The 12,747-nt window shown below is 39.0% G+C and overlaps 1 protein-coding gene across 7 annotated transcripts in view; it reads right to left on the bottom strand.

Annotated features, from left to right (window-relative positions):
* Positions 1-866: 866 nt before the first annotated feature.
* LOC102411273 (DBH-like monooxygenase protein 1) overlaps positions 867-12,747 on the bottom strand; it is a 321,541-nt gene continuing 309,660 nt past the window's right edge. For 5 of the 7 annotated variants that reach the window (XM_044932879.2, XM_044932880.2, XM_044932878.2 and 2 more), the window contains one exon: positions 3,049-5,107. In XM_044932879.2, coding sequence (XP_044788814.2) covers positions 3,422-5,059 — 1,638 coding nt within the window. In that variant the 5' untranslated portion in view covers positions 5,060-5,107 and the 3' untranslated portion in view covers positions 3,049-3,421. Of the gene's footprint in view, positions 1,378-3,048; positions 5,108-10,964; positions 11,097-12,747 lie in introns of those variants that run through there. The other 2 variants (XR_006546864.2, XM_044932883.2) reach the window with 2 other exon arrangements.

Genomic DNA, 12,747 nt, shown 5'->3' with positions numbered 1-12,747 from the left:
ATTTTAAATCATTATAACTAGGCTCAAACACACCTTTAATAATTAAAATAGGAACCATAACAATCAACACATTTTTTGCCAATAAGAAATAAGTGTATTCCTGTAGCATAAAAATTTATACTTTGGGATTTGATAAACTCTTGAAAAGCATTTTCTACCTCCGGCTGGTTGTGTAAGAGTTTTCCCTGCAAATAGTTGTCAAGATGCTTAAAAGCAACTGTGATGTTGGAGAAGAATCAAGAGTCCCTTGGACTGCAAGGAGATCCAACCAGTCCATCCTAAAGGAAGATCAGTCCTGGGTGTTCATTGGAAGGACTGATGTTGAAGCTGAAACTCCAATCCTTTGGTCACCTGATGTGAAGAGCTGACTTATTTGAAAAGACACTGATGCTGGGAAAGATTGAAGGCAGGAGGAGAAGGGTATGACAGAGGATGAGATGGTTGGATGGCATCACCGACTCAATGGACATGAGTTTGGGTAAACTCCAGGAGTTGGTGATGGACAGGGAGGCCTGACATGTTGCAGTCCATGGGGTCCCAAAGAGTTGGACACAACTGAGATACTGAACTGAACTGAACTGAACTGATGGTGGATGAGACAAAATTTCATAGCCCAATTAGTTCAACTTCTGAAGCTTTGGTTGTGCAATGTGCAGTCAGGTGGTGTGGTGGAGAAGAATTGGGCCCTTTCTGTTGAGCAATGCTAAGTGCAGGCATTTCAGTTTTCAGTGTATCTCATCAATTTGTTGACCATATTTCTCAAATGTAATGGTTTCACAAGGATTCAGAAAGCTGTAATGGATCAGCTGGGCAGCAGACAACCAAACAGTGACCATGACTTTTTTTTTTTTTGGTGCTAGTTTGGCTTTGGAAAGTGCTTTGGAATTTCTCAGTCCAACCACTGAGCTGTTCATCACTGGTTGTCTTATAAAACCCACTTTTCATCGCACATCACAATCTGATCAAGAAATGAGTTGTTGTGTACAATAAGAGAAGCTGACACTTCAAATCGACATTTTTTAAAAATCTTTGGTCAGTTCATGAAACACCCATTTTTGAGCTTTTTCACCTTTCCAATTTGCTTCAAATGCCAAACAAACAACCATAGAATGGTCAATGTTGAGTTCTTTGGCAACTTCTCTCATAAAAGGATTAGCTTTGATAGTCGCTCTCAATTGGTCATTGTCAACTCCAATGGCCAGGCACTACACTCCTTAACTTCAAGACTGTCATCTGCTTTGCAAAACTTCTTGAACCACCACTGTACTGTATCTTCCTTAGAAGTTTCTGGGCCATCATTGATGTAGAAAATTATATCCAGTGCTTTACAACTCATTTTAAACACAAGTAAGAAAATTGCTTGAATTTGCTTTTTGTCTGACATCATTTCCATGGTTGACACCGAAAAAAAAAATCAAGTAAAAAATATAAAGTGAGAAATGTGCATTAAAATGATATATAGCAAAAAATAAAATGATGTATAGCATAATCACATTTATTTAAGATTGGATTCCAAGATCAAAGACAAATTTCAACAATGCAAAACCTGCAATTACTTTTGCACCTACCTAATATCCTCTCAGATAGGTACTAAGCTTAAATATAAAGTAAAAAATAATTGGATGTTTTAGGAACTATTGATATGTTATTTGTTTAATATATATGAACAAGCACTAAAGGGGTAAAAATTTAGCGCCAGTGATACCTTACATGAGAGAAAACTCTACAATATATCTATCACTCATATTCACTCTGCTTAAAGGAAAGAAAGGAACTATAACTTGATATTTAAAAACTATGTCTAACAAGTTCAAAAAGTATAAGAGCTTGAAAGCAAAAGAACAAGATAGATTAAATTCCTGATTTCCATTTTAGACCAATATTTGAGCCATACAGCTGGTATGATTCATAAATTCAGGCCAATTTAATTGTATCAATTTATTGACCCATCAGCAGGGTATGAAAGCACCTGTCAAGCTTAATTTTTGCTAATCATATTAATATTTGTAAACTTTATTTTTGAAAGCTGATAAAAATTAACATGAAAAGAGAAAAATTGACTTGAGTTTATTTTTTTAACTTTTTAAAATTTGAATATGTTTTGTTGTATGTGTATCCTTTCCCAAATATGTATATATTATACAGCTCATTTGTCTATTGAATTTTTTTGGTTATCTTACAATTGATTTTCATGAGATTTATTATACTAAAGTATTTACACTTTGGCTCAAACAGACTGGTTACTAATGTTGATTTATAACCACCATATTCTCAAAGAATTTGGGGCAATTTGCACCAATTTATCAGCACTGGTTATTGATAATTGTACAATTTGCTCGTTTCACCTGGTCTTTGTAAGACTCCCAGTGAGGTTTGTCTTTGGAGCTGGTTACATTAAAATATGATGCCTAGCAGGGTACAGCAACCCTGTCTTGGTTCCAAAATGTTCCATAACCACATCAGTGATTACTGATTTGAGAAAGAAGAGTATATGGTACAGACTTTACAGAGATAAGGGAATAGGGAAATCACACCAGATCAGTTCAGACTCCTTGCTATGAGGCAGCCCTTGGTTGTGATTCACATTGTGATTAATGCTGTTGCTATATTGTATTTTCCTGCAGTAAATGGTGGATTTGTAAACATTGCTATCTTGGGTTCTGTGAACACTGATTGGAAAATGAACGCTGTATAACTGGTACCACTGAAGAAGTGAAAGTGAAAGAAAGTGAGGCCACTCAGTCATGTCCGACTCTTTGCAACCCCATGGACGGTAGTCTACCCAGCCTCTCTGTCCAAGGGATTTTCCAGGCAAGAGTAAAGGAGTGGGTTGTCAGCCATCATTGCGTATGCTATGCATTGCATATGCTATGCCTTAGCATATGCATTGTTATGCTATGCTAAGTCACTTCAGTCGTGTCCGACTCTGTGCGACCCCATAGATGGCAGCCCACCAGGCTTCCCCATCCCTGGGATTCTCCAGGCAAGAACAATGGAGTGGGTTGCCATTTCCTTCTCCAATGCATGAAAGTAAAAAGTGAAAGTGAAGTCACTCAGTCATGTCCGACCTTCAGCAACCCCATGGACTGCACCTTCCAGGCTTCTCCATCCATGGGATTTTCCAGGCAAGAGTAGTGGAGTGGGGTGCCATTGCCTTCTCCGTTTAAGAGGTTATGTAAGGTCATTTTTGCTTTACTGAACGAGTCATACATGTTATCAAATATTTCTGAGGAAAAGATGAGACCTGATGGACATCTCTCAGGAAGCCTGGGAAGGAAGAGGGGACAGGAGGAAGGGAACCTGTGAAAGGAAGTCTCCAAGGTTTTCACCCTCATCCTTCACACCCTATAAATGTCCTTTACCTGCATGTGAAATGTCAGGCTCAGATCATGGAAAACCATGGTCACTGAGCAGGACAGAATTATGGCCACAAGCTCCTGGTGCTGAGTGAGCTGCCCAGGACCACAAAGCTCAGGAGCAGCTTGAGACAGACATTTCCACGCAGGGAAGTGGAAGAAGCTCTGCACACCAAGGGCTCTGCTTGATATGGTCTTTCTATATCTGGAGGTAATGCTGTCATGCCTTGAATCGACCACTTTGCATTGTCTGTCTTGGGGCATCTCACGTTGACTGGCAGGCTGAGGACAAGCTTATTGAAAGCAAGACCTTCCTTTTTAGTCCATTTAAACTTGTTCATTGCGTCCATGAAAGAAAGGTTTTTATACTGCTTAGGGCTTTTGATAATGAAAGGCCAGGTCATGACTGGCCTGTAGATCTCCTTAACACCAATGAACTGAAGTTGCTCCATGACGTCTGGGATACTTGCACATCGAGTAAGATTAATTCTTGGGTAATAAAGAAGGTATGAGAGACACATTTCATTCCTGGTGCTTAATCCTCCCCAAGTCATCCAGGCTCTGTCTTTTGTGCTGTACCTACACTCAGTAATTAGATTATCTCCTGGTAAGATAGTTTGTTCTTCTTTTAGGTACTGAAACTCCTGGAAATTGAAGTCAAAATCGTCATCGTAAGCAAGTAATCTCATTTCCTCCCCTTTGCAAAAATGACGCAGCCTAATGCCTCTGCCTGCCAGGCGAGCGTGGAGCAGAACAGCAACAACATGGATGCCACTTGGCTTTTCAGCTTCTAAAGCCTCTTCCAGGCATTCCAGGGTGCAGTGACCCTCAGACCGGAAGTTGGGCAGGCCTGGAGGGATGGTGTGAAAGAGGCTTACCCAGAGGCCAGCCTCAATCACCCCAGCATCGTATTTCCTTATATCTGCCATATAAAATAATCTCAATCCAGAATTATCTATTAAGCCTTCCTTATATGTTGGATTGTCATAATGGACTTCCAGGAGCACATAATGAGTATCTAACGGAGTGCCAAGGGATAATCCAACATAAGGTGGATAGGAAAAAGCCTCTCCACCAATGGCCCAGGCGAAAATGACGGTCTCACAGGTGAGGAAGGCATCTGGCATGTTAGGGTGGTAACACTCGTGCCCGTCGTCCAGGACACTGTCACTGAAGTTGCTGCTGCACTGATAAAGGAGCATGTGATGGACCAGACTCTTGTGGCCTTTCTGAATCATGGGCTCAACCTTTATGACATGATGCTTTTCCTGGAGCATAGGAATCTTAAACATTTGACACCAGTATGTTGTACCTTTGTTTGGGATGGGAACGTCTTGATTGACCAGGTCAAAGTATGGTGCGGCTGTAGACAACATACTGGTTTTCTCAGGATTCAGTAACCGCAGACTCTTGGTACCACGATTGGATTCATGGTACTTGGGACCTGCTTCTCCCACATCTTCATGGTGGTAGGCCCAGATCACCCTTACCGTGTTCTCCATTATACTCTTGTCATTTATGTCACACGTATGCAGTTCTCTGGCAAATTCAATTACTGTGTGTGTACTATTTTCCATGGCATATTCTAGGTGGTAATCTTGCTGAGCATCTTTTCTCAATTCTCTGTTTGCATTTGTAAAATAATCCTGGAGGTAGGGCCGCCCGCGGGCCATCCCGCCCACGACGATGTGGGCTGCCGTCATGGTCCTGGTGGACAAGAAGCCGAAGCCCACATAGCCGGCGGTCCACACCTGGAGGCGGAATACAGATTAATTTAATAATTCAGTTTTTATAAGTCAAAATTATTTCTATTTTTATTTGTGATTTCTTTCCTAGACATTAACCGCAGATAATTGAAAGAGCAACTCCCTCCTTGCTATTTTATACCTGCCTTTAAAGTGCTGAGGTGTTGATTTACTTAAGGATTACACATACATTGCCTATTTGCAGGCAACTAATGAAGAGAAAAATAATACCTCTTCTGGAAATTTATTTAGCCTAAGGTACTTCACTTAAATTACTTTGAACAGAGTCAATTATGAAAATATGCCTTCAGTACTAAAATTTCAGATACTAACAGATATTTCCAAAAGGGATCTTATTTCTTATAATTTATGTGATATTTTGATAGCTGGAAAATAAGACACAATTATGTAAAGTGTTTTCTCCCAGAGTTCAACAGCAAAAATAAAGAACACAGAGCAGTCAAGAATGTTATTTTAAGAAATGGCAAATATGGTAATTATTATATATTCAGAGATCCTGGACCCTATAAAAGCATTGTCTCAATTAGTTCAGCTCAGTCCCTCAGAGGTGTCCAACTCTTTGTGATCCCATGGACAGCAGCACTGCCAGGCCTCCCTGTCCATAACCAACTTCTGGAGCTTACTCAAACTCATGTCCATCAAGTCGGTGATGCCATCCAACCATCTCATCCTCGGTTGTCCCCTTCTCCTGCCTTCAATCTTTCCCAGCATCAGAGTGTTTTCCATTGAATCAGTTCTTCTCATAAGGTGGCCAAAGTATTGGAGCTTCAGCTTCAGCGTCAGTCCTTCCAATGACTATTCAGGACTGATTTCCTTTAGGATTGACTGGTTTGATTTCCTAGCAGTCCAAGGGACTCTTAGGAGTCCTCACCAACACCACAATTCAAAAGCATCAATTCTTCGATGCTCAGCTTTCTTTATGGTCCAACTCTCACATCCATACATGACTACTGGAAAAACCATAGCTTTGACTAGACAGAACTTTGTCAGCAAAATAATGTCTCTGTTTTTTAATATACTGTCTAGGTTTGTAAAGCTTTTCTTCCAAGGAGCAAGCGTCTTTTAATTTCATGGCTGTAGTCACCATCTGCAGTGATTTTTTAGCCTAAGAAAATAAAGTCTGTCACTGTTCCCATTGTTTCCCCATCTATTTACCGTGAAGTGATTGGACCAGATTCCATGATCTTAGTTTTCTTGTATGTTGCATTTAAGCCAGTTTTTTCACCCTCCTCTTTCACTTTGATCATGAGACTTCTTCTTCGCTTTCTGCCATAATGGTGGTGTTATCTGCATATGGTTATTGATATTTCTCCTGGCGATCCTGATTCCAGCTTGTGCTTCATCCAGCCTGGCATTTCTCAATGATAGGTCTCAATTAATACTCCAGGTTAAATGATGGCATAGTGTCCCCATATTGTAAATTAAAAAAATAAAATGATTTAGCAAGGTCACATAACTGCCAGAGTTTCATCCAGATAGGAGAAGGTATAATCCTCATTCAAAGAATATGATTCCGGTAGCTTAACTCAGGCATTCTTTATCCAATGTGTGTTTATTATGCTCCAAGTATTCTTCTAATACTTTTGCAGTTATTGGACTTATCACTCATTAAATTTCCCCCATAACCCTGTGGTATAGATTGTATTATTATTCCATTTTACAAAGAGGTACATTTCACACTTTCCCAGAGAGTAGAGGAACTAAAATTCAAATCTTGAGAGCACCAGAATCTCATCTCCTAAGAATTAAGCTATGTTGCTTTTCACAGCTTCTACTGACTGACCTCTAAATAATAATTTACTTTATTGAACATTCTCTGTGTACTAGGCACAGTGCTAAAAGCTTGTATGCCCCATATTGATAACAATACAAAATAATAATAACTCTTTATTGGAAGATGTTAAGGGAGGGCAAAAAAACAAACTTATAGTTAATGCTCAAACTCCAGTATTCTTGTTTGGAGAATTCTCCAGTATTCTTGTCTTCCATGGAAGACAAGCCTGGCAGGCTACAGTCCATGAGGTTACAGAGTCAGACATGACACTTTCACTTTATTTTCATAAGGATACGTGTTCCCTGGTTCTTTTCTATAACTGTTTTTCTTCTAGTGATTTGATATGCTGAAGGAGACAGAAACGTATAAGCATAGTTATAGTATAAATGATAATGTGATAAGTGCTCAAAATGGTTATGCAGGACAAAGGAGAAAGTGGTTAATCCAGTTTTTAAAGAGTAAAGAGAGGAAATGCTACATAAGTACTTCAAAGCTGGGTCGTAAAGGAGAAGTAAGAGTTTTCTCTCTGTTCTCTGTGAGGAAATATCTTAATCCAAGTCATAGAGCTCAGACAGTATAGATAATGGTGAGCAACCTGGTGTAGTTGAACTTTGTACTCTTGAGAACTTATATGTGAGAAGGGGCAAGGATATAATAATTTAAAGCAAAGGAACAAACATTGTAATAATTTCTGTTTGTAGACTTATTAGGTGTTTTAAATATTTTGTCCAATTTATTCTGACAATATTCTGAGATAGATATTAGGATTTTTATTTTACAGATGAAGAAACTGAGCTATGTGGGAGTTACATTTCCTGTCCAACATGACACAATTGTGATTGACAGATTCAGATTTAAAAAATAAGCCTCTTTCCAAAGGACATACACTTCTAACTCCATAATAATGCCTACTCTGATTACAGAGGGCAAGTGAATAGTTTGAACCTCCCTATCTATGTAGTAACATATACACACACACACACACACACACACATTTAAACATATATATAACATATATATATATACATTTAAGCATATATATAACATATATTTATATTTAAACATATATATAAGATATATATATTTCTATAAAGAAGACTATAAATTTAAATAAGGATTTCTCAGTTAATCATTAAAACAAGAAAAAAATACTTAAATTTTTCCTTGGAAAATCAAATATGATAGATAACTTTAAACAAATCATTAAGCAAAAATTCATAGCATAAATTGCATGTAGCATTTCCTTCAAGCATAACTTCATGATAGTCAATGCCTGTTTGAAAAATAAATATATAGCATCTCTAAATACAAGGATTAAAGTACTTTCCTGAATTGATGTGTGTTGTACTTAAGTTTTATGTTTCAATTAACCTGTTCAACTTCTTGCTATCTTTTTTTTTTTTTTTTAACTAATGGCATAAATTTTCATGATGCTTATTCAGATCAGTCCTTGGGTAAAAGCACATATCTGTAAATGAAACAGAATGCAATGCATCTTATAGTTTGGCTTTAAGTCCTTATTTTCCTTTTTTTTAAATTAGTGATTAGGTATCATTAAAGATGGAGCTTTGTATACATCTTCACATGGATGTATTTCAAAATAAATCCAAATGATGTGAAGCTTTATTTTATTATATTTTTCGGTTACTGTTATTCAGATGGAAACAAGAGAAAGTATAATGGCCACTGTGCTGTTTGGTTGACACTATATCACTTCTTCCATCTGAATTTGACTTTTCGTTTTGAAGATGCATTGCTCATACCATATCGGTCCTTGTGATTTTGAGTGATGCTCATCCTACCTTCTAGATTCCAGAGGTGGCCTCATAACCTAGACTTCCTCAGAGCCCTCTTTCATTCTCGTTTAGGTTGAAAATTATTTTTTCTAATGGTACCTTTCCAGGAAAATTTTTTCTAGTTTTAACTGGAGAGATATTTTCTGTCCATCTGAAATTTAGATCATGACAGAACAATGGAGCTATTTTTGGAGATAATATTAAAGAGAAATATTAAGGCATATTTCTTACTGACAGTTTGTATAGAGATGCCTAGAAAATGAAGTCAACACAGAGAAGGTCATCACCACGAATAAGAGAAAATCTCTCATATTACAGTAGTTTGGGGCCCTGAATCCATCCAACTTTCATGGATGAGTGAATTAATATCTTTTTTTCTTTTACTTTCTCCCTCTGCCCCTTCCATCTTACCTATTGATTACCTTTTCTTTCTTTTTTCAGATTTAAGCTACTTTAAGAAGAGGTATCTATCAATATCAAAGAGTTCTTATTGCTAAAGGAAGTAACATTAAAAAATTAAATTATATATACTGGCAGGTTGCTGCTTTGCTCACATAGCTGAAGGCAGCTTAATAATGGCATGACACTATGACATCTCTGGGACCTTACTTTTGGGCACAAACCTCAGATGACTCAAGTTTCAAAAGCCTTTTGACTATAGATTTAATCATTCAAAATACAAATTATAAAATGAGGACTTGAATGAGTTAGCTTGTGACACACTGATACAGTGGCTTGTGATAGAGGTTACTTGAATTTGAGTTTAGTCCGCTCTTCCCATATGGTTTAAGGTATGACTGTGAAAGGAAAGAAGGGTGGTCCCAGAGAAGTTGGAAAGAGATGTTCTGTAGAAAAGAAATATCAATCAAATGTGTAAGCGTATGTACCAAATTGTCATAATAAACAGGAGGAGGACATTATTTCAAAATTAACTGTTTGTATTTGTAATATAAAACCACAGATTAATAACTGGTTTTGAAGAAAAAAAAAAAAAAAACATTTTACCTGCTGCTACTGCTAAGTTGCTTCAGTCGTGTTCGACTCTGTGCGACCCCATAGACGGCAGCCCACCAGGCTCCCCTGTCCCTGGGATTCTCCAGGCAAGAATACTGGAGTGGGTTGCCATTTCCTTCTCCAAAGCATGAAGGTGAAAAGTGAAAGTGAAGTAGCTCAGTCCTGTCTGACTCTGAGCGACCCCATGGACTGCAGCCTACTGGCTCCTTCGTCCACGGGATTTTCCAGGCAAGAGTACTGGAGTGGGGTGCCGTCGCCTTAGATTTAAGGGTAGATAATCCATCCAAATTATTCTAATTTGGGATCTTCTGAAAACCAGAGATTACCAACTGCTTAAGAGGATGAATGGGAACGTAAGATTTCAATTTCCAGCAGTATCACAGATTACAGACACCGAATAAACCTCCTATTGAAAACAACTAAAATAACATAGAATACACTGATTAAATACTTAATATTTCAAATCTAATGCCAAGCTGACAGAAAGTAGCAAGTCCTTAGAGGCCAAAAATAAAGTGTTAACTGAAAGACAGGAAGACAGACAAATACTAAAGCTAGTTTTTGATCTGACATTATGTTCTGAACCTCAATGTGCTTGAGCTTTTGCTTTAGATATTTCAGAGGACAATGAAGCTAGAATTAAAGATTTAAGGCTTACCCAAGGCAGCAAGTCAAAGAGCATCTAAGATAAACTTGGGATGCCAAAGGGCTTCATCCACATTATAAAGAGGAGTGAAAAATTAACCTCTAAACCTATGCGAATTAGGGTTCAGTATGGACTATATGAAATTTTACTGTCAAAAACTTCCAAGCAAACAGTTTATTTTAGAGAAATAGCATCTTTAAGGCAACCCCAATTTCTGTGTCTCCGTAAAGATCAACAATTAAATAGCTATCCACAAAAATAAATAAATAAAAAACCCAAATGGCTCAGAGAGAGCTCAGGAGTGTCCTTAAGAAACTTCAGAAATACAGTGGAACAAACTAGTTGAGAATTACTACATAAAACAGAAAGGAAGAAGGTGTTCATTTTGCCTGCATCATCCAATCCTCTACACCAGAATTGCTCAGTGCCAAGAGGGAACTCCTCAGCCAGAAAGAGTTCCCCTCGCTGGCAGCTGGAGAGCAGAGTGAATAACCAGCTTCCCCAACCTTTCAGGGCAGGGCACTAAATACCTACTTTAGTTTAATCACTCCCAAAGATCAGCAAAGCTGAGACATATAGAAATGGCTAGGAACAAGAAAGAACAGAGATTACCAGTATCAGCTATGGAGCTTGAGCAACCATGGTCTTCAATCCTCTTCTGAGGATTCTGCTTTCACCACTGAAGAATCAATGGCCAGCACAGCTGCCACTAACCCCTCTGCAGATTTCACTGGTTTTCCCCCACAGGTGTTAATGTTTGCAGAAGCCCTTCACCTGGTTTCCTTTACATAGCCTTAGCCTCTGTTCTGCACCCACAGGAGCCATACCCACATCTATCTCAGACCTCTGTGGCTGGGTGGGTGCAATACATCCACCTAGATTACCATGGCAGCACCCCCCACCCCCGCCCATACAAACACACACACTATGAATGTGTTTATGACTAACACAACCACTATGCACTTACACAATGTCCACAGCTATGTGCAAAGCTGAGGAACAATCTTGTGGCACAATCAACACTTAAGGCCTCAGCAGCTGGCAGTGTGCTCACAGTTGCTTCTGGCCTTGACCTCCACTACTAGATATGTGTTTTCAGCTGACTCTCACCCCACATGGGTAACTGCAGTTGGTCCCCATAGAAGAATGTGTGCATACCACCTACTCTAGCCATTACTGTGGCCTGATATGGTCCCTAGCTGCCGAAACTGGGGGGCACTGCTGAGAAAGCCCACAGCTTTGCTGCCAGTAAGGACCTCCTGCTGTTCTTGTCAAGGTGCAGGCCTTTGTCAATGTGAAGAGCCTCAGTAGCCTGAGCCAATCAGACATTATGCTCCCTAGAACCCAGAGCTGCCACACAGTCCTCACTTGGCACCCTGAACATGTAAACTTGGTGTCACAAAACACTCCAGCATGCCCCATCTGTGGGTGCATGTCTTTCCTTACTGAAGTATGTCCATAAAGTCTGGAAGAGGAGACTGCTTCTTTTACATGTGCACACCTATGTAAGGCTACAGGGATCAGGGATAATCAGAAACATGACTCCACCAAAGGAACACAGTACAACGAAATGGAGAACCATGAACTGCTCAACAAAGAATTCAAAATAATTGTTGTAAATATGATCAGACATCAAGAGCACTGATAAACATTTAACAAAATGAGGGAAAATATAAGAACAAAATAAGAAGTTCAACAAAGAGAGAGAAAACATAATTTAACCAAGGAAGTAAAAGATCTATATACCATAAATGGCGTTTAGATGAAAGAAACTGAAGAAGATACAAGTAAATGAAAATATAAACTGTACTAATGGATCAGATCCCTGGGTTGGGAAGATCCCCTGGAGGACGAAATGGCAACCCACTCCAGTATTCTTGCTTGGAGAATCCCCACGGATGGAGGAGCCTGGCGGACTACAGTCCATGGGGTTGTAAAGAGTCAGATATGACTGAGCAAATAAGCACAGCACACAATGGATCAGAAGAGTTAATGTTGTTAAAATGCTCACTATTCAAAGCCAACTATTGATTTAATGTCAGTTCAGCTCAGATCAGTCATTCAGTTGTGTCTGACTTTTTGCAACCCCATGGACTGCAGCATGCCAGGCCTCCCTGTCCATCACCAACTCCCAGATTTTACCCAAACTCATGTCCATTGGGTTGGTGATGCCATCCAAACATCTCATCCTCTGTCATCCCCTTCTCCTCCCACCTTCAATCTTTCCCAGTATCAGGTCAATGTAATTCCTATCAAAATTCCAATGGCATTATTCAGTAAATTAAAAAAAAAAATCCTGAAATTTGTATAGAACCACAGAAAACTCTAACTAGCCAAAATAATCTTTAGAAAGAACAAAGCTTGAAGCAGCACACTTCCTGATTACAAACTATAT

Source organism: Bubalus bubalis, chromosome 20 (assembly GCF_019923935.1).
Source record: "Bubalus bubalis isolate 160015118507 breed Murrah chromosome 20, NDDB_SH_1, whole genome shotgun sequence".
NCBI lineage: Eukaryota > Metazoa > Chordata > Mammalia > Artiodactyla > Bovidae > Bubalus > Bubalus bubalis.
The sequence above is the reverse complement of the archived record's forward strand: the minus strand, read 5'-3'. Positions and strand labels throughout refer to the sequence as shown.